The 27,277-nt window shown below is 58.9% G+C and overlaps 2 protein-coding genes across 5 annotated transcripts; one reads left to right on the forward strand and one right to left on the reverse strand.

Annotated features, from left to right (window-relative positions):
- The first annotated feature begins 7,626 nt into the window (after nucleotides 1–7,626).
- PLK3 (polo like kinase 3) lies at nucleotides 7,627–19,132 on the forward strand. Its single transcript, XM_065555335.1, has 15 exons — nucleotides 7,627–7,951; nucleotides 9,385–9,492; nucleotides 9,618–9,734; nucleotides 10,627–10,756; nucleotides 10,872–10,959; nucleotides 11,466–11,561; nucleotides 12,513–12,711; nucleotides 13,268–13,394; nucleotides 13,950–14,059; nucleotides 14,261–14,378; nucleotides 15,036–15,119; nucleotides 15,603–15,765; nucleotides 16,415–16,544; nucleotides 16,884–16,994; nucleotides 17,570–19,132. Exons 1-15 carry the CDS (start codon nucleotides 7,751–7,753, stop codon nucleotides 17,762–17,764), a joined length of 1,977 nt encoding a protein of 658 aa, XP_065411407.1. The 5' UTR covers nucleotides 7,627–7,750; the 3' UTR covers nucleotides 17,765–19,132.
- Nucleotides 19,133–22,308: 3,176 nt separating this feature from the next.
- On the reverse strand, nucleotides 22,309–27,277 carry DYNLT4 (dynein light chain Tctex-type 4). 4 transcript variants are annotated; one of them, XM_065555341.1, is made up of 3 exons: nucleotides 27,162–27,277; nucleotides 25,552–25,608; nucleotides 22,309–23,167 (listed from the first exon to the last, which is right to left on the reverse strand). In XM_065555341.1, exon 3 carries the CDS (start codon nucleotides 23,143–23,145, stop codon nucleotides 22,423–22,425), a length of 723 nt encoding a protein of 240 aa, XP_065411413.1. In that variant the 5' UTR covers nucleotides 23,146–23,167; nucleotides 25,552–25,608; nucleotides 27,162–27,277; the 3' UTR covers nucleotides 22,309–22,422. The 4 variants fall into 4 exon arrangements, with proteins under 4 accessions (XP_065411413.1, XP_065411412.1, XP_065411411.1 ...); XM_065555340.1 differs by having other exon boundaries at nucleotides 25,552–25,625; nucleotides 27,162–27,258; XM_065555339.1 differs by lacking the exon at nucleotides 25,552–25,608 and having other exon boundaries at nucleotides 27,162–27,262.

Below are 27,277 nucleotides of genomic sequence, written 5' to 3' on the forward strand. Positions count from 1 at the left end.
GCTTCCAGCCACCGGATCTCGTTCTGCCTTTTCCTGCTAGGTTAAAGAGCCCTCGGCTGTCTCAGAAATCTCCTCCCCTCTGAGGTACTTGTAGACCATGAGTAAGTCCCCTCTTAATTTTTTGGGGATTAGATTGAGTTTCTTCAGACCCTCATTGGAAGGCAGGTTTTCCAGACCTCAGATTGTCCTTGTAGCTGTTTCCTGAACCCTTTCCAATTGGTTCCCATCCTTTCTGAAGTGCGGATACCAGAGCTGGATGCAACAGCCAGTAATGGCCTCGCTGATGCTGTATCCGGAGGTGATGCCCACCCCTCTACTCTACCTGATTGGCCATTCCCAGCTCTGTCGCTGGGTGACCCAGGAGAACTCACACCCCGGCTGCAAAAGGGGGATAGTGACCCTGCCCCAACTTTGCAAGGGACGCTGAGCTCCGGGAGTGAAAAGCGCTGCATGAGTCCGGGTACTACCCTCATTCTGTAGGCTGTCCTCCCAGCCAGAGGGGTTCCTGGTCGGCTCTCTCCATGACAGCTGGGCACTGAGACAGGGGCACTCCCTCCTGAAAACCTCAGCCCTGGTCTGTAATGCCCTGTGTCCTTCCCATGGAAATCGGGTGCCTGGAGGGGGGCTCAGAGTGGCTGAAACCACATCCTGTTGAAGGCCCCGACCGCCATTCTGCATGCACCGGGTGCGGGCAGCGTAGTGCTCCAGGCAGCTGTGGGTGGATCCCAGCCATGCCAAGGAGATGCACGCCCCCTTACCTGCCCCCTTGCGCTCATGGACACTTTCCCTTTCCTGTTTTCTTGGTCTCCCCTGACTCTAAAATAAAAGCTGGTCCCTGCCTCCTTTCAACCTGCGCCTTGGGATATTTAACTGCCCCCTGCATGGGCCCTGCTAAAGGCTGACAGGGTGGAGCTGGGCCCAATGGCTCATCTCTCTTACTCCTCCTTTCTTCCTCCCCCTTGTTACTATCGCTGGCTTCGCTCAGGTCCCATGGTCTGGTGATGCTTGTGGCTCAGGCGAGGCCCCCCCTTCCCCCTGCGTTATGTCCCAGTTCTCCTGCCACAAACTGATTGTAACACGGTTCTGCCCTCACGCCCTGGGGGCTGATGAACTGCAAGGGCCCTGCATGGGTTGGGATGGACCGTGTCCAGCAGAGGGAGCTAATGGTCACTGACCCTGGGGCCGATGCACGGATGTGTGGAAACTGGTGAAGCAAGAGCAAAGGTGGGTTATGAAATGGGGGCCGGTCCGACCAGGCCAGAGTCCAGGTCCAGCATACAACTCTGTAAACGCCCCTCCCAGGCCTAGGTGCTGGAACTCGGGGGGCTGCCGCACCCCTGGCTGGAAGTGGTCTCCATCATATACAGGGTTTACAGCTTAGTTCAATGGCTCTCAGCACCCCCACGATACAAATCGTTCCAGCCCCCCTGCTCCCCAGGGCACCTTCCAGCCGGTTGTTGCTACGTCTGAATATAGACATGGCCTGCTGGTGTACCGTGCAGCCCCTCGACCTCACGCGGGGGTCTTGTCCGCTCTCACAAGCTAAGCCGGCCTGGGCAGGGGCAGCCCTTGGATGGGAGATGACCAGGAGAATATTCAGGCTGCTGACGGGAAGGGGGTGGGTGACGCCACACGAGGCGCTGGCCCCTCTGAATCAATACAGACCTCACTGCCCCAGTGTGATGCCAGGGGGCAGAAAACCAAACCCAGCCTTACCCTCCCAGCTGCGGGGGCACCTCCCCAACAAGACAGGAGCTGGACTCGCGGGAGAAGAGCTCCGTGGAGCTCGAAGGCTGGTCTCTCTCCCCACCAGACGTTGGGCCCATTAAAGATATGACCTGACCCACCCGGGTTCTTTCGTTTCCTGGGACCAACACGGCCCCAGCAGCTCTGCAAACATACACTCAGCAGGTCAGAGTCCATTCTCTCTCTCTGTGTGTGTGTGTGTGTGTGTGTGTACACACACGTCACATCTATGTCCCTCCACCAGAGGGCAGCAGTACCCACAAATATCAAGCAGGAGCAGAGTCCGCCCCGCATGCGGCCTATGTGCTGTCTCATGCATACAATCGCCTACATGGTGTTATCCAGATGATACACTGCAAACCCCTATAGCAATGGAGATCGCAGTCAGGTGCTTTTGACCATCTCCTCTGCATCGCTCTGCCCACCCGTCCATTTCCCCTGGGACTTACTCTAACACCCCAAGCCTCTAAGCAGCCTTAGAGAACCAAGTGCCCTCACCCCAAGTCAGCCCACCAAAGAAATTATTCCTAATGTGGAATTTGATAGTTACCCGACACTCAGGCCATGGGTCAAATCCAAATCCTTACTGCGAATCGGGGGGACAGACCTTGCTCCGAAGACATGGCGTGACCTCTGACCTTGGTGGGATTTACGTGTGACCCTTCAAACACTCAGACGTCACCTCCCGGTTCTGTGTTCCGGGTTCACTTAAAACATCATCAGATCTTTACACCTTCTGCCCTTGAGCTGTATGGGGAGGTGAGTCCTAGTGACGGGAGCCCAGGCCTGGCACTGGTCCCGCTTTGTCTTTGGGCAAATCACTTCATCTCTTCATGCCTTATTGTCCCCTTCTGTCAAATGGAGACACTGATACTTACCTCCGAGGCGGCTGTGGGGTTGAATTAGGTAACACTTGTTCGGGGCTGGGAAGATGGAAAGTGCTTTGCAGGTGCTAGGCCCTGTGCTGGTACATGGATTGTCTAGACCCTTGTCTATTGTTCTCGTAGGACTCCTGGGTCAGCCATGCTTTGTCATGCGGCCCCTGGTTTATCTGAGCCTCCAGCCAGTTTGATCAAAACCTCAGGAACTGAGCATTTGCATCAATAATAATACAAACTCCATCCTCTGTTTTCATTAGCTTGGACCCCTTTGATTCAATCAGTGAGCCTTTAATTCAATCTCTCTGTGGTCCCATCACCAGAGTAGCCAAATGCCTCACAATTTCTAATGTATTTATCCTACCACCACCCCAGGGAGGAGGGCAGCGCAGTTATCCCCTTTGCACAGGCAGGGGACTTGGCCGAGGGAGTCTGTGGCTAGCAAGGACTTGAACCAAGATGGCTATAGTCAGAGGCTACTGTTCTAGCCGCTGGGCCACCCTTCCTCACAGTCTTAATGCCCCTTGGCATGTAACTAATGAAGAAGGGGCAAAGGTGCTGAATGAAAGGGTTCAACATAACCCAAGGGAAATCGACGTCGGGAACGAAACGCTGTCCATGGCATGTCGTTGACACATGAGCACTGCCATGTGCCCTGCCGGCTGTGCCACGCCCCCTGCTGGTGGGGTGGGTAACAACACGGCCCCTTAACTTGTGTCGATGGGAACCGATTGGACTAGTAGAAGGGGAGGCCGCAATGTAGCTTAAAAATGAACGAAAACTGGCTCCTAGGACAGAAAAAAACCTATTGACTAAACTAGAAGCCATATGTTTAAAGGCACTGCGGATCTCCGGGCTGCTCCCACTCCACAGAGCTTGCTGCCTATCTCCTGGTTCAGTCCTGTCGTGGCAGGGATCAGTGCAGTGACAACTCCATTGGCCTAGGGCTCCCCGCCGAGCTCTGTCCTCCTGCTTTCAGGAGCGGGATCCTCACCCAAACCGCCCCTTGTCATTCAGCCAGATTCCCAGGCCAAGTCATCCATTGGCTAGTGTCTGCAGTATGCCTCGTGGTGGAAAAGCAACAGGATGCAGGTGGAGCGAATGCAAGAAGGGATCTTTCCTGAGGTTGCTGGATACGGGCCGACCCTGTGGCGCTCTCTGAGTAGCCCATCTTGTGCTGCATGGTGGCACCACACAGCCTCTCTAAGTCCTGGTCTGGCCTCTGCAGTCAAGAACCGGCCCACCCTAAATGAACCCAGCTCTGGCCTCTGGGCACGGCTGGCGTCTTTTAACTGGGGAGGCCACATTGCTGGGGGGCTGGAACTTCTCAGCCCTGGGGGGCGGCCCCAGACCTGCTGTCCTATCCTAGCACTGTCCAGGGTGCTCCCAGGGGAATTGCATGCCAGGGCCCCAGTGACACTCACGAATTGTCTCCAGCTTTCAACCCCCAAGGGCAGGAGTCCAGAGCCAATGGCAAAATGCTGACACCAGCCTGCGTTATTGGGCTGTGCAGTCACAGATGCTGTTCTGGCAGGGCCGGCTCCAGGCACCAGCGGAGGAAGCACGTGCCTGGGGCGGCACATGCTAAGGGGCGGCACTCCGTCCATTCTTGGGGGGCACACTCCGGGCGGCTATTTTTTTTTTTTTTTTTTTTTGCTTGGGGCGGCAAAAATGGTAGAGCCGGCCCTGTGTTCTGGGGCCTGGTCCTGCTGCCGCTGACGTAAAGGATTGGGCCCCGGGGTTGGACACTCACTTCTGGCTGAGGCTCATGGTTTGCAGGGATGACTGGGGTGTGTGAAATTCTGCCATCCCCGGGGCTAAGAAACTGCTTCCCCAGCTGTGGCCGGGAGGAGAAGGGGAGCGTCCCGATTGCAAGCCAGGATCAGCGCCGACTGGCCAGCGGCTACGCCAGTGGGGCAAAGAGCAGAGCGGGGTGTTTCTGGGCTCCACGCACCCAGGAGGAAGGACCCCGAGCCGTGTGTGACTAGGAGACGGGGAGGCAAACCCGGAGCGCAGCTGCTGGGCTCTGAGCAGCCAGCAGAGGGCTCCCAAGGCCTGTGACTCAGAACCCAGCCCAGTTAGCCATGGTCAGGAAACAAACCGGGGGATGGTATCAGGGTCACCCCCTCCTGCCAAGTGGCCGATTGACGGGGGCGTTGGGGGCTGCAGGCACCTGGCTGGCCAGCCTGTCTGGGGGCGGTTCCTGGGCTGGGCAAGCCAGGGCGATCCAGTGGCACCTTTTGCATTTCCCAAATGCTGCGACGTGAGGCTGGCTGGGCCCCTCCTCCTGCCTAGGCCTGCAGGGCTCCGACCTGAGCCCATGCCCTGGTGAGCCGCACCCCTGCCCCGGAGGAATCCCCACGAAAGGGAGAGGGAAGCTCGGTCTCCACGGCCCATCCACCTCCCTGCTGGGGACATTGGCGAACAAGCCTCCGGCTTAGGTACTTCTCCGTGTACCCCCATTACTGGGGCATCTGAGCACCTGACAGCTGTTAACCCTCCCACACCCCTGTGAGGCAGGGCAGTGGTATCATTGGCAGGGAACAGATGGGGAACGGAGGCTAAACCCCAATGGGAGCTGGGCACCTAGTTACCTTGGAGGATCTGGGCTTAAGTAACTTGGCCAAGGTCACGCAGGAAGGCTGCAGCAGAGCAGGGATTTCAGCTCAGGTCTTTCCAGCCCTAGCTTAGTGCCTTAAGCACCAGGCCATCCTTTCTGCTGCCCCTAGGTGCTGGCTTGTGACCCCCTGTCTCCCATCCCCCACAGGCCACTGAGCAGCCACAGACATAGGCCCAACCTGAATGTAAGGGTGAAAGGCTCCAGCCCCCTTACGGCCAATCAAGCTCTACTGGGGCTCCTCCAGCGCTTGGGCTCTGTTGTCTTGTCTAGTCAGCTCCCTGTGGAGAAGGTTCCACGCAAGCTGGGGCTTCCAACGGAAAGTGCAGGGTTGCCCCGTGACGCCTCCTGCCCCCTCCCAAGCCTGGAAACAGGGGCTGGGGGTGGTTACGGCTGGGTGGAGAGGGTTAGTTTCTGTGAAGTGGTGAAGGTCCTCCCCTCGGCATCTGTTCTCACCAAGGGCGGAGCTCCCTTGTATTTGTTGTGGTGGTGGCTGGTATGTTTGTTTCCTGTGTGACAGCTGGAAATGTGAGAGAAACAGAGCAAGGCGGAGAGACAGCAAGGAACCATTGCTAACGCTCAGTGCCTCGTTTTCTCCATCTCTAAAATGGGGGTGAGGCTAAATCCGTCTGTGCTTGTGAAGTGCTGAGCTCCTTGGATGCTGGAGCTGGGCAGAAAGTCGTTCTAGTATGTAGCTCTCTGCAGCCTCAAAGAACAGTGAAGCTTTCCCATCCCCTCTGGGAGGTGGGTGGGTAACATGTCCCTTAGTGGATAGGTGGGGAAACAGAGGCACAGAGCAGGGAAGAGGCATCACACAGGGAGTCAGGGGCAGAGCCTGGGAAAGACAAAGGAATTGGTTCTTTGCATTCGCTTGCATTAAGGGCCATTGGGCCACAACATTGGGTCTGTTTCTTTGGAGGGGATCCTTGGAGGGAAACTTGGGGTGGTCCAGGAAGGCGAGGAGAACAGCGGGGTTGGGGAGATGGGGGTGAAGTAAGTGATGCTCCCTTGAGAAGTCTTGTTTCTTTGAACCCTAGAAGAGAGATTCCTGGGACCCCACCAGCCCGCTCCCCATGTTGATACGTGACTGGGAAGCCAATTAAGCCCCTTTTGTCTCCTCTACAACCTGCCACCCCCCTTTCCCTCTCTGATTCCTTCTGGAGGGTCATTAATCTCGAAGCCAGCTGTGGCAATTAGAAGTCCCACCAGGGTGCGAACTGCAGCAGCAGGAAAACCAGCCTGCCTGGGAAAGACAGCTCTTGATGGCAGGGAGGGCAATGCCTTGATTCGCTAGTGGAGGGCAGCATCTGCATGCCATCGTCAGCTCAGTGCATTGGAAGAATTGCTACTTGGGACTCTAGCTTTGCTGGTGACAAAATCTTGGGCCGGGTAGAGTAAGAACCCCCTGGAGATCTTGTACAACTCCCTAGCTGGAGAAGGAGGCAAGGAAGCGTCTGCCAGCAGGACACCAATGCTCGCGCCACCAAGAGATGTGTGAGTGTGTTACTGAGCCGGCAACACAGGGATGGCAGCTAAGGCCTGGGCCCGTCAGACATTGGCCCGGATCCCAGTAGTTAGGTGCCTAAATACCTTTGAGCACCTGGGCCATTATCTTACCCGAATAGACCCAAACGCAGCAGGTTGCAGGAGCGTTGCTGCAGTATTTGGGGCCATTGCTGCAGGATAGCGGAGTGATTTGGTTATAAAATACTTTTGGAAAGAAACCTCCATCTCTTGTTCGTCTAGGAAACAGGCCGGGGACAAGGAGGGCTCTGAGGGGCTGTGGCCGTTCCACCAAGGGAAGCAAACACCCGGCAGCCAGCGTTAGGGCCCAAAGGACTAAAACAAACAAATTAAAAACAAAACCAAAACCCTCCAGGGAACGAATCTGCAGCCTTTGTTGTGCTGGTTTCTGTGAAGTGGTTCAGAGTTTCCAGGCCTGCCCCTGTGAGCTGAACTGCCCTTCTTTGGGTTGGGGGGGGTGTCAGGTCAGATTTACCCCCCACCTGCAGGTTAGTTTGTTTAACGCTTTTCTGAACATGCCAGTGGAAATACCCCGCGGGTTTTGCCACCCAAACCCCGCAGCACTTGCGCCAGGGCGGGCAGGAGACCCTGAGCAGGGACCCGGCTGCTCTGATTTCACCCCCAGCCGGGTCCAGGGGGAAGGGGAAGGAAAGCAGGGAGCAGCACAGCCAATGGAGGTTAACATTCCCGCCAGCTGTTCGAGGCGCGGGCGGGGGATTTTCGTGTCCCCGGGATAAGTCACATTCGGTCGGAATTCGAGGGAAACCCCTCTCCCCGCCCGTCCTCGGCCCCCGCCTGTGAGCGCAGCGGTCTCTTTAAGAGCCAGCCCCGCCCCCAGCGGGAGGGCGGGGCTCCGGGGGTGACGTCAGGTCCCTTCATTGATTAAAGCCTCCGGGGTTCCCTGGCTGCGCGGCGCCAGTGTGTGAAAGTTCCAGGGCGGCTCGCCACGTGTGAGGGGCTGGAGGCGGATCGGCCGGCGCCCCCCATGGAGCTCGCCTGCTACACGCAGCATCACCCCTTCCACTGCAGCCTCATGGGCTCGGAGCCGCACCCGCCTTTCCCCGCGGCCGGGGCCGCCCAGCCCCACCAGCCGGCACCGCCGCAGCCCAGAGCGGCCGAGCCCACCCGGATGATCGCCGACCCGGTCAAGGGCAGGCTTTACTGCAAGGGACGTCTGCTGGGCAAGGTACCGCCTGTCGCGGGGGCGCTCGGCAAGGGGTGGCCTGCTGGGGTGGGGGCCTTGTGGCCGGGTCGGCGCCTAGGGGGGGCAGAAGGCCCTTCCCCTGGCCTCTCCGTGCGGTCGTGGGGCGAAGCTTTGGACCCACTCCCGAGGCCTGGCTGGGCTCTCCGATCCCAGCCCCCGCGCGGGTAGGAGCTGCTCGTGGGCTACCTGCCGATGGGGGGTGGAGGCCTCCGTAGGCAGCCTGGCTCCGCTATCTGCGTGCACGGCCCTGGGGGGGTGCTGCGGCTGTGAGCGGGTGAGTCACCCCTTCCTTCCCGCCCCCCTCCCCGGCACTGGGCATCGGGAGACTCGGGCTCTCCCCGGGCTCGGCTGCCCGCTGGCAGCTTTAGGGACTTGCTCTGGGGTGGGACCCGGCAAATCTCCCCCGGGCCTTCCTGGTCTCTCCCCCCGCCCCCGGTGAGCCCCTGCGGTGCCTGTGTCTCTTTCTGAAACGGCCTCCGGTTTCATTGCCCCGGGAGCCGCCCCCGGATCCAGGAGCTGGAGCAGGTGTTTGGCTGAGACACACCCACGTTCCCCTGCCTGGGGTGACCCCAGTTGGCTTGTGGAGGGAGGTGTCCCTGGCTCAATCCTCTCACCCTTGTGACTCCATAACTCATGTTTAGAGACACCCCCTTCTCCCCCCCTGCGGCTTTTGGAGGCCTCTGGTGAAATGCTGCCTTCAGCCCAGCTCTGCAAACTCCTCTTAGCACCTCTGTTTCAAAGCCCTGCCCCGGACCTCACAGCCGGAGGGAGGGGAAGTACTGAACAGTGCTGAGTTCTTTGTTCACCCCTGGCCAGTGCCTCATGGTTGGGCCCGTTGGCTGCTGGTGCTGTGGGGCAGAGGCTGATCCCCCAAGAAAGAGCAGCTCGCCTTCTCCTTACCCTTCAGAGCATTGTTCCACCCATGGCAAGGCGCATGGTGTGGGATTCTGTGGCTTTGTGCCTTGCATCATTGCAGAAAAACCTGCCTGGACGGTTCTCTCTCTCCCCGTGGTCCAAAATCTCGGCCTGTTCTCACTTCCCTCCCATGTGCAGGACTTTCCAGTCGCTCTCTGGGAGCAGACTCGCAGTATTGATGGTGTGGTGGGAGGCGAGACACGCTACAGACTTTACAGGAACTGATTTTAAAAACTGGCCTGACTCAGGGCTGTCACTCCAGGTTTTAATAATGGGGCTTCTAGTATGACAGGAAACCAGATATTTTGGCTGTCTTCAAAGCCCATGTGTCCCCGGGGAAACCTCCAGGAAGTCAAATGGCAATTGTTCTATCCGGACCGGGTGGAGCTGTGACTAAGTGAGTCAGTGACATGTGTTGAATGCTCTGGTGACTTCCCTGAGAGCAGAGGGGAGGATTGGAGAACTGGTGACGGGGGTAATGATTGCCTCTTCCTTTGCAGGGCGGATTTGCGAGATGCTATGAAATGACAGACGTCAACAGCAACAAAACCTATGCAGTGAAAGTGATTCCTCACAGCCGAGTGGCTAAGCCACACCAACGGGAGAAGGTATGTGTGGAGGTGATGGCTGAGCGATCCGCTCTGGGGGAGAGCAGAGATTTCAAGCTTGCCCGGAGCAAGGTCTTTGCAGAGTGATGGGGCTGCTGGTTGATGAGCTCCTTCCTCCTTTTCAGATTATGAATGAGATCGAGCTGCACAGAGGCCTGCATCACAAGCACATTGTCAAGTTCTCGCATTACTTTGAGGATTCGGAGAACATCTACATCTTCCTGGAACACTGCAGCAGGAAAGTAAGTGGTGGGCTCGCCCCGTATGACACCAGGGCTGGCGTGACGCTGTTGGGAGCACTGGAGTGTGTCAGTCGTGTTAGGGGGGGGGAACTGTACAGCAAACGCACCCGATTTGTCTAGTGTAGACAAGGCCGTAGCTGTGTTTTTGTTCCCGGAGTCCAAGCAGGCCCCTCTTGACTCACCACTCATGCGCGGATGCAAATCTCGCTTTCTAACGGATGCTTGAATTCACACTCAGCTGCTTGTCAGATGTGCCCCTTTCATTTTCCAGTCCTTGCCTCATGTGTCATCGGCTGGGTAAACGCCACGTGCTGGTCTTGCATAACCACACTAACCTTGTGACTGGGCTTCTGGCAGGGCTGTTCGAGCAACTTACAGGCTCTACGAACTGTTCTAGTCTGACTCTCTTGCCAGCAGTTCACTCCCTTCATGGACTCTCTTGTAAACACCAATGGGGCTGACCCAAAATCCTTCAGTACCCCAAGGCTGCTAAGGTGGCATCTTTGGGCCTGCCTGGATCAATTCCGGCTTTCACCAGCCAGTTACGCTGGCAACTTCTCAGAACAGTCCCTGTGTAAAATGAGCAGCTCACGGCCACAGCTTCACCCGAGGTGGTACTTAGAGTCTCTGGCCTGACAAAACGTGCTCCAGGAATAGGCAGCACCTCTTGGTCCTAGAGCCTGAGGCCGGAAGAAATTGCTGGGGTGATCTAGTCTGGGCCGGAGAACAAACCGGAGCTTACTCACACAGCCTTGGTGGTACCAGAGCCAGATTAAAATCAGGTGTCTGCACGCTGCAAACTGTTGCTCACACTAGTGTCTCAGGCCTCTGAAAACATCCTCCATGCCTTTCTGGCCCAGTGTCGCTAACAGCTTTGCTTTTCCTCTTCCAGTCCCTGGCTCACATCTGGAAAGCCCGGCACACGCTGCTGGAGCCAGAGGTGCGGTATTACCTCAAACAGATCATATCAGCCTTGAAGTACCTCCATCTCAAAGGCATCCTCCACCGGGACCTCAAACTGGGTGTGTACAATGACCTCAGACCCTGAGCGCCTGTTCGGGAGTGTGGGGTGTGGAGGAGAATCCTGGGTAGCATCTGTCCCTGCGCTGGTATCCTAACGCCTCCCTTCCATTGTAGGCAACTTTTTTGTCAATGACAACATGGAACTGAAAGTTGGAGACTTCGGCCTTGCCACCCGGCGTGAGTCTATGGACCAGAAGAAAAAGTAAGTCTCCAGGCTTTCCTGCTCACCTCCACCCGATACTTGATTCTTCCTCTCGGCCCCATACCCTGCCTGGGAAATGCAGCACTTCCCTCCATCGCTTACCTTGCTGTAATCAACTGTGGCCCTGCCTGGCCAGAGCGGAGGGGAATGCACAGGGAAGATGGTGCCTCCTTGTCCTGGCCCCGCACCCAGGCGGTGGTGAGGGCAGCTGTGTGGGGATCTGAGGCTGGAGGGAGCTTGGTGCTGGGTCAGCAGAGTGTGGAGGGATTGTGGGGGTTAAAGTGGACCCTGAAGGGATGGGGCGGGGTGCTTAGTGCGTTCCCTTGAGCATGGGGGTGATGGAGTTCTGCTGCTCTGGATGCAGAATGGACATGCTGGAGCCCAGGGCTTGGCTCTCCTCCCCTGTCAGACAGGGGGCTGCATGGAGGAGGACACCAGCTGGGGCAGAGTTGACTTGTGTTCTGGTTTGTTACCGCGCCGCTGACCGTGCTCTGCTCTCCCCATAGGACGATATGTGGCACCCCCAACTACCTCGCTCCTGAAGTGCTCCACCGGCAGGGCCACGGGCCAGAGTCGGACGTGTGGTCTCTGGGCTGTGTCGTGTAAGTTCCCAGCTCTCGTTGCAAAGCAGGGCCGGGCTGGCGGGAAAAGGGGCTGGAAGAATGAGGCCGTCCTGAGCAGCTCCCTGGGTAATCCAGCCAGAGCCACTCCCCAGTGCAGATGAGCGAGCTGGTCTCTACTCTGGCCTGCGGTTTGCACCAGTACCGGTCCGATGCCACTGAGAGCAGTGGGAGCTGCTCAGGCCTTGCCGAGGGCCGAGTTTAGCTTGCAGAGGTTTTTACTTCTCATGGATTGGAAGCAAAGCCCAGCTGGACTGATCCTGGGGCATCTGCAGGGCTGGCAGTTAAGGGGGGAACCGCCGTGCTTGTAAATGGCTGGCTCTTGGGGTGTCCTCCAATGAGCCCAGCAACACAGGACCCCCAGGTGCTACCGAGTCCTGTGTTGCTGCAGACCACACCGCTCTTCAGAGCGCTTTCAAAACAATGGAAAATGTCAGGCGCGGGGGCCGATCACTGATCTATTTATATGGGCGGTGATCACTCCCCGCAGTGCGAATCATAAACATCTCACGCGTGGCTGTTCACCCTGGTAAGCCACAGGCTTCCTGTTGAACTTTCCATTCACTCAGCCGCTTGGACAGATGCAGACAGAAGGTGGGCTCTCACAGCGGTGAGCTCAGCTGCCGGGGGGCGGGACCCGGGCAGAGTTTAGCCCCGCCCCTGCTAAATATAGACGTGGCTCAACCGACATTCCTGGTTCCCAAGGTTTCCTTATCTCTGGGGCATTCCGGATGTGACTGCAGCCTCTTGCTCCCCAGAGGATGGTGTTTGCTCAGAGGCTCGTCACAGGTGACACTTGGAGCCAGGTGCTGCCTCTTGTCAGCACCTGAATAACTTCCGTGCCTTGTAATTGCTGGGCCGGGGGTGAGTCAGGCCGGGGTGTGGCCAGGGGGACGTGTGCCCAGCTCTCACCCCCACCACCTCTCTTTCCAGGTATACCTTGTTGTGCGGGAACCCTCCCTTTGAGACCTCGGACCTCAAGGAGACGTACAGGTGTATCAAGCAGGTGGAATACACCCTCCCGGCCTTCCTCTCCACGCCAGCGAAGCAGCTGATCACAGGCATCTTGAAACGCAACCCGTCTGACCGCCTCACGCTGGAGGAGATCCTGGACCATGAATTCTTCACCAAAGTGAGTGGCTCTCCTGCGGGTAGCTATCCCCCCTTCCACCTTCCCCTCCCCCCCGCCACCCCCACCGGTCAAAGGAGAATAAAAGCAGGGTGGGCCTGGTCTCTGCTCAGGTGGCAAACCTCCCAGGGTGTATGTCTCAGTACACTGCGCTCTTCCCATGACCCAGTGCCCTTGCAAAGGACACCAGTCTGCTGGAGACACCAACCTGCAAGTGACAGCTGTCTATGAGCCTGGCCTATTGGCCATTAACATCACTGGCTGTTTAGCCTTTGTGTGCCGTCTAAATCCCCTTGTATCCATTTGAGCTGTTTCGCTCTTGGCAGTTCTGCACTCCTGGGCCATGTGGCTGTTCCACGTGAGCGGAGGCTGCGTCTCAGGGCTGGACGATTCCCAAGTGTAGCCCTTTCAATGCAGCTCCCTGGAGAAGTGAGCTGCCCCTGGCTGTCAAAGGAGAGAAAGTGCCACTGCCACCAAACCCAGGGCAGCTGTTGTCTTGCTGTATGATGTGTGATCCGTTGAGGAAGGTGAACCAGACCATGACACTCTGTCTCCCCAGGGCTACACACCTGATAAGCTCCCACCCAGCAGCTGTGTGATGGTGCCTGAGCTCAATCCTCCCAACCCGGCAAAGACTCTATTTGCAAAAGTCACCAAGACGCTGTTTGGGAAAAAGAAACCCCAAAGTAAGTTCTCTCCCTCCCGTCTGTCTTGGCTTTTGTTGTTGGCCAGCAGGTAGCATGAAGCCAGTTAAACCTGGTGGAGGATGGCACGCCTGATGCCTAGCTGCCTGGAGCTCAGTCGCTCTCTGGAAATCTGGGGTCTGACCTTCCCCCGGAAGCTCTTATTCCGGCGTTCTGAACAGAGCATTGCTCCGAGCAGGCGAGGCCCCGCTCCGGAGATGCTGCAGGGCGTGCTCAGATCTGACGTTTTCATTCCAATCCCTTTCCCTGGGGATGCAAATGTTCCCTCGCAACTTCGCAAGGTCAGCGGGTGCATGAGAACCAGGAAATGAAACTGACTAAAACTGCCCAGCCTGGTTTCGCTGGTCCAGCTGAGTGAAGTGCCAAACTGGAACAGAATCAGGGGGTGGGAGAATGTAAACAAGATGTCAAACTGCTTCTGCTCTCGGCCGGGCCAGCGGAAGGACTCTAAATATCTATCCTCTGACCCACCAACTCTGCTGGCCTCCCTGACATCTGCTGGGTCTGCTCACTAAACATCTCCTTCCTTCCTTCTAGTTAAGAAGGGCCACTCTGAAGAGAAGGATGACATCTCCAAGTTGGTGGTTGGCCTCATGAAGACCTCTATCTGCAGGCAGATGAGCTACAAAACCATGGAAGGGAATGAGGTAAGAATGGAGGCTGTGAAAGGAGTAACTCCTTGTATCTTGGACGCTCGCTGGCTCCTTGGACATGGATGTGCTTCCCTAAGGGTCAGTGTCCTGGCAGGGGAGCAGGGGTGAGGTGGAATCTCAAAGTGGGAGGAGGTGGGGCTGCTCCTGGAGCGGGGCCCAGGTGGCACAGTGTCGATATGCACAACCTCTCTCCAGGTGACTCCCGTGACATGTCTGAGCGCCAGCTGCAACCCCGTGGAGACGCTGGCAGAAGAGGGCTCGCGGAAGTCCGTCTCCAGGTCCATTAGGGGGACAGCAGCCAGCAGCTGTGAAGGTGAGAGAGGCGGAAGCCTGCTTGGAGCGGCCCCTGTATGTAGCGCTGTCCTGTGCGGAGATTCTCGAGCGCCTTGCAGTCCCGCCGCTGGCCTGCCGGGTGGGAGTGGCGGGGAGACCCAGGAGCTGCTGCCGAAGTGTTGCACTGGGCTGGGGGAGGGGCGCTGATCCTCGTCTGCCCCACGGGGGTTGGTGCTGACGCTGCTCTTCCCAGCAAGGAGAGGACCCTGTCTAGAGAACACGTTGTGCCCAGCTGAGGGCAGGGGGGTTGAATGCCAAGTTACTGTAGACCCCAGATCTCTTCCTCCCATGCTTGACTCCCTGGTTCTGGCTGATGTGGTTTCCTGTTGTGAAGACGGGGGGGCCTCAATGGAACCCCTCTATTCCCCTCCTGACCTTAGAGCTGTGAATTCAAACAGAACAGTAGCTCTTTGTGGCAGCGCCATACAATCCCCGCCCTTGCCGGGACGAGAGGGGACGTCCTCTTGTGTCTTGGAACCTCATTTGGCTTCAAACACCGCGTGCCCCGCGGCAGCAGCCGATTGGGCTCCTGTCTTTCAGCCTCTGAGCTGGTCGGCGGCTCTCCGCGGGCTAGTAGGTGCCTTCAGCTGCCTCCGGAGCTCAGGCCTGACGGATGGAGCTTTGTCTTCCCCTGCAGCATTTGAAGAGTGCATCACCGCCTCTGCAGTCACCGACTCTGCCATCGGGCTTCTGAAGAGCTGCCTGTCTGCCATGCCACCAGGTAACGTGGCTTCTCGGGCTCTTGCCAGTTCTCCAAGCATCCCCCTGCTAACCCTGCGTATGGGCCAGGCAGTCGCTTCTCCTCGAGGCTGGTGTTGGCTTGGTCAGAAAAGGCTTCCCAAGTCCTGGAGTGTGACACCTATGGGGGGGATGTGTCCCCATGGCTGCCCAGTGGTACTTGTGGGACTCCAGCATCTGTAAGACACTCAGAATGGAGACTGGTGTCTCCTGTAGGGAACCGGCTACTTCTGGTGCTATCTTCAAGCCTGGGGGTGTTGCCCGGCCTAATAGGCTTAGGGAGGAAGGTAGCTGGGGTGGGTAATGTGGCTGGAGCAGAGGACTGGGCCTCTGGAGATCTGGCTGGCTCCAAATCCACCTGCTAGGACCAGCGGAGGTTCAGGCCACCCGGTGCTTGCTAGCATCCTCCTTCGTGAGCCACGTCCCGGGTGTCACCCCACTCACAAGCCCTTCTTGCCCCCGCCAGCCCAGCGGAACCCTGCCTCTCTGGCTTGCCACGAGCACTTCGCCTGGGTGAGCAAGTGGGTGGACTACTCTAACAAATACGGCTTCGGCTACCAGCTGTCCAACCACCGCATCGGGGTCCTCTTCAACGACGGGACGCACATGGCTCTGTCGGCCGATCGGAAGTAAGTGGAGGCCGTGGGCCGCCTGGATGTCTCTGCTCCATGTGGGGGGCGGGAGGGATCTCCTGGCTTTCTTTCTGCGTTGGCCACTGGGCAGCTGCAGGGCACTTAGAACTCAAAGTGAGAAGGGGAGGAGAAAGTGAGTGCGTAACAGCAGTCTTCCCTCCCCAGGGGCTGGGCCGAGCAAGGACTAGCATGGCTACAGGCCCATGGGGAGCGGGAGGCAGTAACTGTACACGCTGAAGGGTGTGAACTCCAAGGAGCACATTCAGGTCCCAGGGGATACGACTGCTCCATCCCACGAGTCTCATGGCTGCCGGAGACCTGGCTGGCTGTGAGCCCTGTTCCTAGACTCCAAGCCGGCTTGGGCTGGGCCGGGGAGCCAATGCCTTTCTCCCCAGGTCTAAGATCAGACTCTAACAGGGCTGCCAGCTCCTCTCCTCCGCAGGGCCACTGTCCTATGGGAGCAGCACCAAGACTATTGTTGGCTTTGCCGCTTACACTAGACCCCCCCACCCCCCAGCCAGCTGAGGGTGACTTGGGCTCCCCCCAGTCTGGAACCTGATGGTGGAGCCCATGAGTATTGCACTGGTGGCAGTGCAGGGACGCGCTGCTGGAGACGGAAGCTCACCTGGTCTCCTCCCCTTCACAGGATGGTACATTACAACCTGACCAACAGCAAACACTTCGCCTTTCCCATGTCGGCCATCCCAGAGCAGCTGCGGAGCCAGACCGGCGTCCTGCGGTACTTCGCCTCCTACATGGAGCAGCATCTCATGAAGGTGAGTGGCCGCCGGGCTGTCCAGCAGCAGGTGCTGGGGGGTGGTCTCCGGGCAGAGCGCACTCGCTTGCTGAAAGGGGGAGTCTGCCGCTCAGCAGGTGGCATCGCATAACTACCGGGACACAGGGCCGGGGGTGCTCCCCGGGAATGCACCGTGGGAGTCCTCCGTGGGGAGCTCAGCTGGTGGCTTGTGCCTGGCCCAGGCGCTGTCTAAAGCTTCACCGCAGCAGAAACCCGGACCCAGCGCATGGCGGAGACGCTAGCTGGCTTGTCCTTGGCCCGGCTTGCAGAGGCGGCCGCTCGGGCAGGGATCAGCGGCTAATGCGGATTCTTCTCCTAGGGGGGAGACCTGCCCAGCATCGACGAGATCGAGCAGCCTGCGCTGCTGCTCTTGCAGTGGGTGAAAACTGACCAGGCCTTGCTGATGCTCTTCAGCAACGGAACGCTCCAGGTACGTGTGGGGTCCTGTGGCTCGAGGAGGGAAGATGGCGTCTGCCTGGCTTGCCGGTCCCTAGGTCTCTGGGTAGGGTTCCCAAGGCTGGCTCTACAGAGCTAGCCCCCACGCCTCTGCTGATGGCGGCTTTCAGTGCTTCTCCACTTACCCCAGAGAATCTGTTTCAGGGCTGGAGTTTTCACCCCAGGGCTTAGGAACCAGTTCTAGTTACGGGGGATTTCTTAGTCTTCCCCCAGAGCTCTGGGGCTCCTAGGCAGAGACACCAGCCACAGAGCACCATCCGCTTGGTCTCTTGCTCGGCTAACCTCTTGATTGGAAGCCTTTGTAAGGGGAAGGGGGCTCCTTGGCTGAGTAGCCCACCCAGGGCTTCCCAGCATGGGACCCTTAGCCACGGGCGTCCCTCCCAGCTTTCATTAGCCTGGAGGCTCCCTGCTGCTGGGCCCGGCCGTGGCACGTGGCTGCCCTCCTGATCGTGGGATGGGGTGTGGAGCAGGCAAAGCTCTGTCCCAGCTCAGGGAGAAGGGGCTGGCTGAGGCCTGAGGCTGGAGAAGTAACTCGACTGTCTCTCCTAGGTGAACTTCTACAACGATCACACCAAGGTGATCCTCAGCAAGCCAGACCATTCCTGTCTCCTGACCTACGTCACCAAGGACCGCAACTCCTACACCTACAAGCTGAGCAGCATCCAGGAGCTGGGCTGCTCTCCAGAGCTCCAGTACCGGCTCAAGTATGTCCTCAAGCTCCTCCAGGAGAGGGCCGACACCTAAGCTGGGGCCATGGGAGAGGCCTCCTTGGAGTCGAAAGCCTTCCCCTGTCGTGTCAATGGAATGAGTGACCGCGCTGGCTGCCCACCAGAACTTTCCTGCCGGGCGGAAGGAACTTAGATAGGGGCATCTGGATATTTTGGCTTATCAGCAGCTGGCCTCAGCATCGTTCATCTTGGGATGCCTGCCAGCTGTTTATACTGAAATCATTGCCCTGGCGTCTGTGAGCTGACTGCTTCAATCCATGGAGGAGAAGGGGAGGTGTGTGTGTGTGGGGGGGTGAAGGTACACATCCAGTTTACTCCTGTGTAATCTTTACACAGCTTAAGTCGTACACGTGGTTGGGAAGGGGAATCTCCGGGGGACAGCTCTTCCTTCTCCTCCTGTGCAGAGCAAGCTGAGGAGAGAAGGAACAAACCTGACTTTTAAGGAGGAGAGAAATCTTTGGCCATTGTCTAAATGTTAAGAGCCCCATGCCTGTCTGGCCTCAGAGCTGGGGGGGGAGCTGAGAACCCTGCTCCATCTGGGCTTGGTTAGAACCTCCCTGCTCCCGCCCTGCCTGGCCATGTGGGGGAGGCTCCTCGTGAAACCTGCCCAGCCTGTGGGTTGCTGGGGTGAAGTGGAAGCTGCTTAGGCCGAGCTGCTACCCTTAGGGACTCTTCTGCAAGGGCGTCGTCCATGTCCCTGTCTGGCTCTCGGGGTGGGCATGGGATCTTGGCTAAAGCGAGCCTCTTGCCTAGAGGCCTGAGAGCTGGACGGGGGCTGGGGCCCCCCAGGAGGGTGGGAGAGCCTGCTGTGCTGTGGGGCAGACCAGCCTACCAGGAAATACTTTATTCAACTTGAAAAAATCTGAGCGTAATGCTCAAGGTGCAGCCAGAGCCTCATGGCTCTGGCGCGGGGGGAATGATGATGCCCGTGCTCGCTCTGAGGGAGGGCGTGGGGTGTTGCCATCTTACCACTGCCAAGAGCTCTAAGGCAGAGCCTTTGTCAGCCCAGGCTGGCCCCCCTTCTGGCCATGTGTGGGGAACAGGAGCCCTGCAGAATTGTTACACTAATGAGGGGGCGGGGTCCTCGGTGCGGGCGCATCCCCTGCTTGTCTTGCAGCGTGCGCCAGGGAATGTGAATGGCCACGGTACAGACACAAAATGCTTTAAGGGACCCCACGAGCCCTCGGCCAGCTGGGCCCTAAACAGGGTTGATTTTTTTTTTTTTTTCTTGTTTCCAAACACCGGTGCTTTGGCCTGATGAAATTATTTATGTATTTGTATTTATAGTGAATTATTTATTTCACCCCTTCCTTGGTCTCCTGTCTGTGCAGGGCCCCGTTTGCTCTGTCCCTCGCTCAGTAATAAAAGTGTTCCTTTTATAAAACACAAGGGCCTGCTACCGCCCTTCTCTGTGCCTTCTTGGGCAGCTTGGCCCTGGAGGGGGCAGGGCCATCTCACGCAGCAGGGCAGCAACCTTCAGGCAGCCCCGGCTCGAAGATGGTTGCCTGTGTGCATGTGCACTGAGGACATTAACCTTCCCTAGGCAGACGACTCGCATGTATCCTCCAGTTCCTGGAGCTCGTGGGACGCTGCCCCTTCCCAAGAGGGTGAGCATGGCACCTAGGATGGGTGCAGGGGTGTGTTTATAGCAGGGGGGCAGTACCCTAGTCTGTTATTTAGCAGCTGTTCTGTACGGGGTTGGTCTGAGTGCTGGGTGTCAGCGGAGTCCGGGCTAGCATTAGTGCTCCCATGGGGTGGGGGGGAGTAAGGGGTGCTGGAAAGACAGCACCCTAAAATCAGGGCCATCCCAGTGCTGATTCTCAATGTGGTCTGACACACCACAGCCATGCTTCCACCTGTGCGGGATTGATTGCTGCTGGGCATTGGTTGGGCTGTCACCGCCAACCCCCAAGGGGCTGTCGCTGCTGGCGGAGAAGAGAAACTGGTTTTAGGCCCCTCTTGCTTTAATGGTGACGGAGTAAAGCTCAACTCCTGTCCCTCCACCCTGCTGGAGCAAAATCAATCCGTGCCCCTATCCAAAACGCTGCTCCCGCCCCTGCTTACCTACTGTAGGATTCTGAGCAAGGGTCGGGCTGGTGCCACCTTACCTGGTTGAGGCCAGGTGCGAAGGGGGGCTGGAGGGAGGAGAGCTCTTAGCAGAGAAACCTCCTGCCCATGGCCTACTAAGGAGTGGTGGTTAAAGCGCTCTCAAAGCAGGGGCTGAGGAAGATTGTCTCGGATGTGGGCTGCTGGGGTGGAGGTCAGAGGGTTGGATCTGGGTTCCTAGACACCTGCTCTCTCCTTATGAGCCGCTTGACGTTTTCAGAACCCCCTCAATCCGCAGCAGCGAGGTGAGCTGGCAGGCACAGGGGCCAGGTGCCGCGTGAGCCGAAATGGTGCTTGGTGCATTGGCAAGGCAGCGGGCGCGGCTTGTCAGCCTGAACTCTGCCTTGGTGGAGAGGCTAGGCAGTGACTTACAGCTGAGAGCGGGCTGGTTTCTGCAGCTCTGGGGGGAGGGGGAGGTCCAGCCAGCCCCCTTCCATGGCTCATAGGGCTGGTAGGACACAATGGGGCCCCTGGGACAGGGTTAGCCTTTGTGAAAGCAGGTGGGAGAGGAGCCAAGAACGTGCAGTCCTTTAATCCCGTGCCCGACCCCTGAGCTCTGAAAGTGAGAGGCCTGAGAACAGCTGGCCTTGCATTAAATCCCCCAGCTGCTGGCTTTCCTCCCCAGTGGGTGTGGCCTGGCTGCAGGTCTGGCTCAAGGAGGTGCTCGCTGCTCCCCCCAGGGAAGTAAAAAGCCCCCCACGGTGCAGTTTCCTTTGCCTGGTGCTTGCGGGGCGGGGAGTTTTGGGCAGGGGCTAGCAAGGGGCTCCTTGCCACTAGAATGTGAGCACCTGCCGCTGGTTAACAGCTTCACCCCGCGAGGCAGGGAAGAACTCGCCCCATTGCGTGGAGGGGGAGCTGGGGTGCTACCAGCGGAGAGCAGGTTGCCAACCACACGCAGTCAAAAACCCTGAGATTGGCTTAAGGTCCCCAGATTTCAGACCTGAACCTGGCCTTCCACCGGCTGAGTTGTGGGGTCCCCTCAGCTCCTTTCTCTGAGCTTCTCTCCACGCTCTCGAGGGCTGGGAACTCCCTCTGCCTTTTTGAACGGGAAGCGGCGACGCCCCCGTGCCTCCAGGAGCTGGGGCTTTCCGAGGGCCCTCAAAGGTGAGAGGTGGCAATGGTGGCTGAGCTGGGCCCTGAACCCAGCTCCCTCCAGCCCCGCTCCCCAAGTACCAGCCCAGCCTTCCTCCCTAGGGTGCGCCTTCCCTCTGCAGCTTTCCAGCCATTTCTGACAGCACCCCCAGGATTCTCCTTTTCTGAGCCACCCCTTGCCCCGTTCCTGTTGCCTCCAGTGCCCTCCTGGCCGGAGCTGGCTCCTGCAGACCCCACTAGCGCGGCCGGCGCCAGCTGCACCTGCCTCCTCCCGGGTGGGCGCCCGCGCAGACTGGGCTGGCATTGTCAGCGTCCAGACAAAGGGGCTGTTCTGTGGGTGGGAGGCTGCTGGCGGTGACACAGCTACTCTCTCAGTCTGGGCCCCCCCGGAGGCACAGCACGAGCGAGCTGGGGCCTAGCGCCAATGGGGGCACGTGCTGACAGAGCTGCAGGGCCCTGCTGTGGCTGTGGGAGTGGGAGGCAGGGCTACCGGCGAGCCCAGACCCGCTGGGTCCTCTGGCGCCCAGTTCCCTGCCCTGCGTGGGGCGAGGGTGGCGCTCCATACCTTCCCACTCGTGCCCTCTGGAAGGCTCCCAAGGCCTGGGCTTGGGTGGGAGGGTGTTAACATCTGCCCATGAGCGCCCTTCCCTCCGGTTCGTGCTGGTCCTTGGCCTGCCCTTAGGGGCTAGTTACCCTCTCGCCCGATGGAGACGAGTCGGGACCACTGGCTCAGACCAGTCCCTTGTGGCTCAGGGCAGGCTGGGCGAGCTGTGGTTGGCTGGGTGGAGGTGGAGCGGCAGGAGGGCCTCCAATGCGCCCCTGTCCACGGGGCTCAGTGGCCTCTCCTACCGCAGGAGTAGCCAGAAAGCTGGGGCTGGGAGGGCCCCAGGGACTTGCTCAGAACAGCCAGAGCTCTGGTGCTCAATCTCCGCCCTCACTTTCCCAGCAGGACAGGCCCCGATCCAGGCGCCAGCGGGGGATGCAGGAGTTGTGGCTTCAATTCCCGGCTCTGTTACAGCTTCCCCATGTGCCCTGGGGAAAGTCCCTTAGGCCGAGATGTCGAAACCTTGTAGGCAGGTGTAACAATCTGAGCTTTCCTCTCTCTGCGAAAGGGGCAGAACGTCCCCGCTCCTGCCCCTTTGCCTGCCTGGTCAGTGCACACACTGAGCTCTCCCTCTGGCGTACAGCGCCTGGCACAGTGGGGCCCCGAACTCCGCTGGAGCCTTTAGGTGGTACGGCAGTCCCCATCGCAACCCCCCGACAGTGAGTGGAACCTGGGGAACGGCCATGCCAGCAAAGCACAAAAGCCAGGCTTCCCCGTGCCGCTGGCCAGCCCCACATCTGGTTAAGAAAACACATGAGTTAATACAAGCCCCAGAGGTCAGGGCGGGCTTCTCTTTATTGCTGGCCGGGCCTCTCCTGCCGTGCCGTCGGCGGAGTGTGGCACTCCGATCCTGGCAGGAGCTGGCCCGGGCGCTACTCGAAGTACAGCCCGTGCACCGTGGCCACGGCAAAGAGGGAGGCGTTGACGAAGGTGGCGGAGGCGACGCTGTCGTTCTCCGGGTCCCAGAGGCAGCGGCTGGCCACCTGCAGGCTCTGCTGGCCCTGCTGGCCCAGGAAGACGTTACAGACCAGCTTGTAGCGGGGCAGGGTGAGGTCCTTCAGGCGGCTGCGGATGAGCTCAGACAGGCTCTGGGCCAGCTGCCCGCTCGTCACCGGGTTGTACTTGGCATCCCCCAGGTAACTGGTGAGGATGGACTCCAGTGCCCGCTGGGCCCGGCAGGCGTCGAACTTGCAGCCTTCGTCTGGCCGGGTCTTGTAGGTGTTCTCATACTGCGTCTCCCGGATGGGCTGGAAGAGGGGGAGCCCCGAGAAGCTCACCCGCCCGCTGTGCATCCAGGGGCCGATGGAGAGGCGCCTCCCTCCCGTTGCCATGGAGACAGAGTTTCTTCGGCTGGTGAAGGGGGCGTTGGCGATGCTCATGACGGAGCTCCTCCGGGAGTGCAGGGAGGGCGGCTTCCCCTCCTCTATGCTCTTCAGCCGCATCAGGGGCCTGGGCGGGTTGTCCACCGAGTGAGAACTGCGGCGGGTGGACAGCGAGCCCGCCCTCAGGCGTGCGGCCTCCGGGTTCTCTGACGCTACCGCCTGGTTGAACTGGGCCAGAGCCTCCTGGGACAGTGCTAGCGGCTTGCCTGCCATGGCCCTGGGGTGACACCTGGGTCTGGGCAAAGAGAAGAGCTGTGCTGTCAGGTTACCCCGCTTCCACCACCCACCCAGCTCGCCGCCTGCCTGGCCGATGGCAGGCAGGACCCCGGGGCTCAGGGTTATGGCGACTAACGCCTTCCCGTAGCGGTGCTGGAAATGGCATTGTCCTGCTACGCTCAAGGAGCTTCCAACACCAAATGGGGACGGGGATCTGGGCGGACCTGGTACTGACAACCATTGGAACAAGGGGCCATCTCCCTGGTGCAGCGAGAGCTCGAGGCACGTTCCATAGCCCCGGATGCTCTTAGCAAAGTGTCTGGGACCATCAGCGAGCCTGAGCGAGCGGCTCCTGCTTCCAACCCGCGTAGCGCAGGAACCCCGGTGCCGGAGCTGCCTCCCGCCAAGTGCCCTGGCCTGCGCTAAGCGAGTTCCCTGGGAATCGCTCTCCTGTTGTGCTGCGGTGGTGCTTTGGGGATAACGCCCACAAAAGCCAGGAAGGTCCGAGTTAATTCACAGACACATATGAACTCCTTCCGGCTGCTTTCTCCCCCCCTTGTGTCTAGCCATTGGCAGCATCAGACTCTGCCTGTCCCTAACCCCGCTCTGAACTCCCCAGCCACTGTGCTTTAGCTGGTGAGCTCAAGGCTGTTTCTATTCTGGTTCGCTAGTATTTACTCTGCCCCCAAGTCTCTGCATTCCACGGCGAGCCAAACGGCTCCGGAGAGGCCCCGGCAAGAGTCCCAGCGGCTGGGCCGGTGGGAGGATGACCGAGAGCCGATCCCCTTTCCCTTTGGGAGATGTGTAGAGTAGCTGTGCCAAGGGCAGCAAAGACAAGGGCCTCCAAGAAAGGCCAATTACTCAGTCAAAGGGATGTAACTAAGGCCCGGAGGATGGTCCCGTTGCATGTGACTGGGGCATTTTAAACGGAGCACCAGCTCCCTTGGCTTTGACAAGAGATTTCCTATTTTAGTCTCCTCGGGCCCATCCCCGTGGTATCTGGTGCCTTTGTGACTGGCAGAAAACTGGCATGGCCGGGACAAGCCCCGACCCGGCGTGCACTCTCCTTTCCGTGGAGGAGTGGGGGAGTCTGGCTGGCCTCCCTGGGGCTGCACGTCCCAACTGCCGCCCAGAGTCGAGAAGCAGAACTGACAAGGAGGGAGGCTGGCTTTCTGGGCTGTTTCTGGCCTCGCTGGATACGGGAAGTCTCTCACCCCTACGCCGGGTGTCAGGAGAGCCCCGGCCAGAGAGTCGGACTAAGGATCGGAGCCTCTGGGGGCCGAGCTGGACCACACCCGAAAACTTCACTGAAATTCACCCGTCACCCCCTTGCGAGCATGGGGTTGATGTTAACACGTCTCTCCAAGTTTTCAGTGCCATTCCCCGTTACCGACATGGGCACGCTTGGGGGTTTCCCCCTTTAAATGGACTAATAAGAAACAAATTCCAGCCAGAGACGTACAGGAGCTAGGAAGGACGTTCCTCTGGGATCAAGGCACACACGTTCTCCACTGCTTTGTCCAGCTCATGCAAAGAGCCTGCTCATTTCTGGGGGCGCCATTGAGAGAATATGTAGCCACTAAAGCGCGCCTGCTTCATCTTTCCAAGGGGCAGGAGTCTCCCTGCTCTTTGAGTCAGGTGCAAGTGCCCTGGGTACAAAGGCAGAGACCCCAGCCTTGCAGTGCCCCTGGTTCACGGGGCGGGTGAGCAGGTGAGTACACCCCACCGGGCTGTGTCTACACTGGAGCTGGTGGCGTGATTCCCAGCCCCAGGAGACATACTCGCGCTAGCTGTCCTAGAGCTACCCATGAGGTCTCAGTGGGTTTGTACTTGGGGCGGCTAGCCCCTCCCACGGCTCACCATCCTGCTGAGCCGGCTCGCTCTCACCCTACTTGAGTTGGGTGTCCCACCTCCAGCTCCGAGTGTGGCTGTAGGCTGGGACCCAGCCCCCACCCACACCTCGGCGGGATCTCCCAGTGCCTGATCCTCCACCGGAGAATTCAGCGGGAGCTTCACCATTGACGCCAACGGGTGCCAGCTCACGTCCCTTGTGCATGGGGGTGGGTGGGCGGTCCCGGTCCCGGTCCCGGAAGGCTCAGTTGTACTATAAGCAATGCAGTGGGAACAAATAAACAAGCGGGACACCTCGCTGCCCGCGTCCCATCTGCACTGGGGCGTTTTCACAGAACACGAGGCTCCATCTGCATGCAGGCGAGTCACAATGGAAGCCGGGGCAATATTATTTCTGAGCTTCACTGTCATTTGCTTTTCCTTTGCAAGGGCTAGAAAATAAACGAGCCTGCCATTAATAATTGATCCTTCACTTGGAAACAGCCCGAATGCAGTGGGGCGAAAGGAATGTGTGGGGTCATTTCAGCAGGCAAGCCTCCGGCGCGCTCTCACCTGGCAGTGCCACCCGCTCCGATGGGGGGCTGTGGGATTGGTCACCGTCCCCCGGATCTGTGAGCGGAGATACCCTAGGAAAGAGTGTTAATGCCCATTATCTCGCCAGCACCTGCACTGGCTTGCTGTGCGCTCCCCTGGAGGCCCCTGCCCCTGCCTGCTGGCTTAATAATTCCCCCCGCTGCGGTAAATCATTGGCTCATTGATGTGACAGTTCAATGCAAGAGTTTTCAAAAGGACGGGGGCAGGGCAGGCAGGCTCCGATCCGTGACTGTGTTGCCTGTACGATTTCTCTGAAGCCCTGGGATTTTTTCCTTCTTTCCCTCCTGAATTTTGTGGCGTTTTGGGCAGCAGGGTTTGCTTGCTAGAAGGCAAGGCCAGGCTGTCCTATCCCCTCCTCTGGCAGGGGCCAACAGATCACCTACCTCGACCTCCAGCCCTGACTCCCAGCCCTGATCCTGGAATCGGATCCCAGCAGCACCCCCTGCGCCCATGGGGCACCCCCGGGGCTAGACTTGACCCACGGAGATCTAATGGCAGGATTGGGGCCTCGGTTTGGGGTGAGATGCAGGTTTATTTGCAATTTTTTTTCTTTTTAAAGGGGCAGCAGCCCCCGGAGGGAGCCGATACCAGCCCTTGCCATGTGCCGGGGGTACCGCTGTCTTGTACCCTGACCCATGTCACGTGTCTGGGGCTGGCAGCCAAGGAAGTTCCACCAGCTCTTCCCAGCACCCCGGGGGGGTTGTTATCGGCCCCCTCCTCACTCACCACTTGTCTTTGGCCCTCCCCTGCATCAAGACGCTCCCTTACGTCTCTGCCATAGACCTAAATATCCACTACTGCCCGCATGTCCCTGGCCCCTCTCCTTGCCCAGCCATAGTGGAGGGCAGGAACCTGGGAGTCCCACTTCACCCCAGACGCCTTTTTCCTCCCTCATTGCTTTGGCCAACAGTGTCAGAAGGGGCGAGTGGATACAAAGGCCTTGATTTCCAGAGGGCCGGGGCTTTAAGGGGTCTCAAGCCGGGCACCCAAAACCAGGGCTCACTTTTGGTAGATCTTGTCCCTGGTCTCTGAGTCCCCTGCCTCTCTCGGGAAGGGATCCTGGCCTCGACCCTGCTTCTAATCAGAGCCGTATTCCTCTCTCAATCACGTCCTGCCCTGGCTATCACCACACCTTTCATGGTCTCCTTTATCTCCACTCTGCACTTCAGAGGCTTCGGGATGTCGCGACCCCACTGATCTCTGGCTCTGAGGACCTGTTGGACCCTCTCACCCCAGCCTCCGTCAGAATCCAATTCAGAATTGCCCGGCCTGGTTTGCAAAGCTTCCCAGGACTAGTGCCATGCATCCTCCCAGACATCACCCCACGCATCCTTCCTGCTTGGTCACACTGTCCTTTGACTCTCCACACTGCTTTGTCCTGCGGCCTCTCTGCCCTCCCTCACTGCATCCCCCGACCTCGGTCCTCTCTGATGCTCCAACCTGCCTGGTCCCCTCCATGCCACTGCTCCCACCCACTCAGTCCAGTCTCAGCCCCCGCCTCGTCCCACCATGACTCTCCTGAGCTGGAGTCATTGCCTAGCCGCTGATTTCTTCACCGCCAGACCTACCTTTCCCCCTCCGCTCCCGTGTGACTTTCCAGGAGGGGCCGGGACATTGTGTAGTAGGGACGCTGCCCAAAAATGAAAGGCATTGTGTTTATTTGGTAGTGAAACATTAGGTGTTG

This window comes from Chrysemys picta, chromosome 8 (genome assembly GCF_011386835.1).
Source record: "Chrysemys picta bellii isolate R12L10 chromosome 8, ASM1138683v2, whole genome shotgun sequence".
Taxonomy (NCBI): Eukaryota; Metazoa; Chordata; order Testudines; family Emydidae; genus Chrysemys; species Chrysemys picta.

Excerpts from the sequence above, each read along its gene's own strand:
- PLK3 (XM_065555335.1), top strand. The coding sequence starts at position 7,751 with ATGGAGCTCGCCTGCTACACGCAGCATCACCCCTTCCACTGCAGCCTC. Across the intron at positions 12,712-13,267 it reads ACCATGAATTCTTCACCAAA|GGCTACACACCTGATAAGCT; the intron begins GTGAGTGGCTCT and ends CTGTCTCCCCAG. Across the intron at positions 13,395-13,949 it reads TGGGAAAAAGAAACCCCAAA|TTAAGAAGGGCCACTCTGAA; the intron begins GTAAGTTCTCTC and ends CCTTCCTTCTAG.
- DYNLT4 (XM_065555339.1), bottom strand. The coding sequence starts at position 27,244 with ATGCCTTTCATTTTTGGGCAGCGTCCCTACTACACAATGTCCCGGCCC. Across the intron at positions 23,168-27,161 it reads ACGGGAGCGGAGGGGGAAAG|ACCCAGGTGTCACCCCAGGG; the intron begins GTAGGTCTGGCG and ends CTCTTTGCCCAG.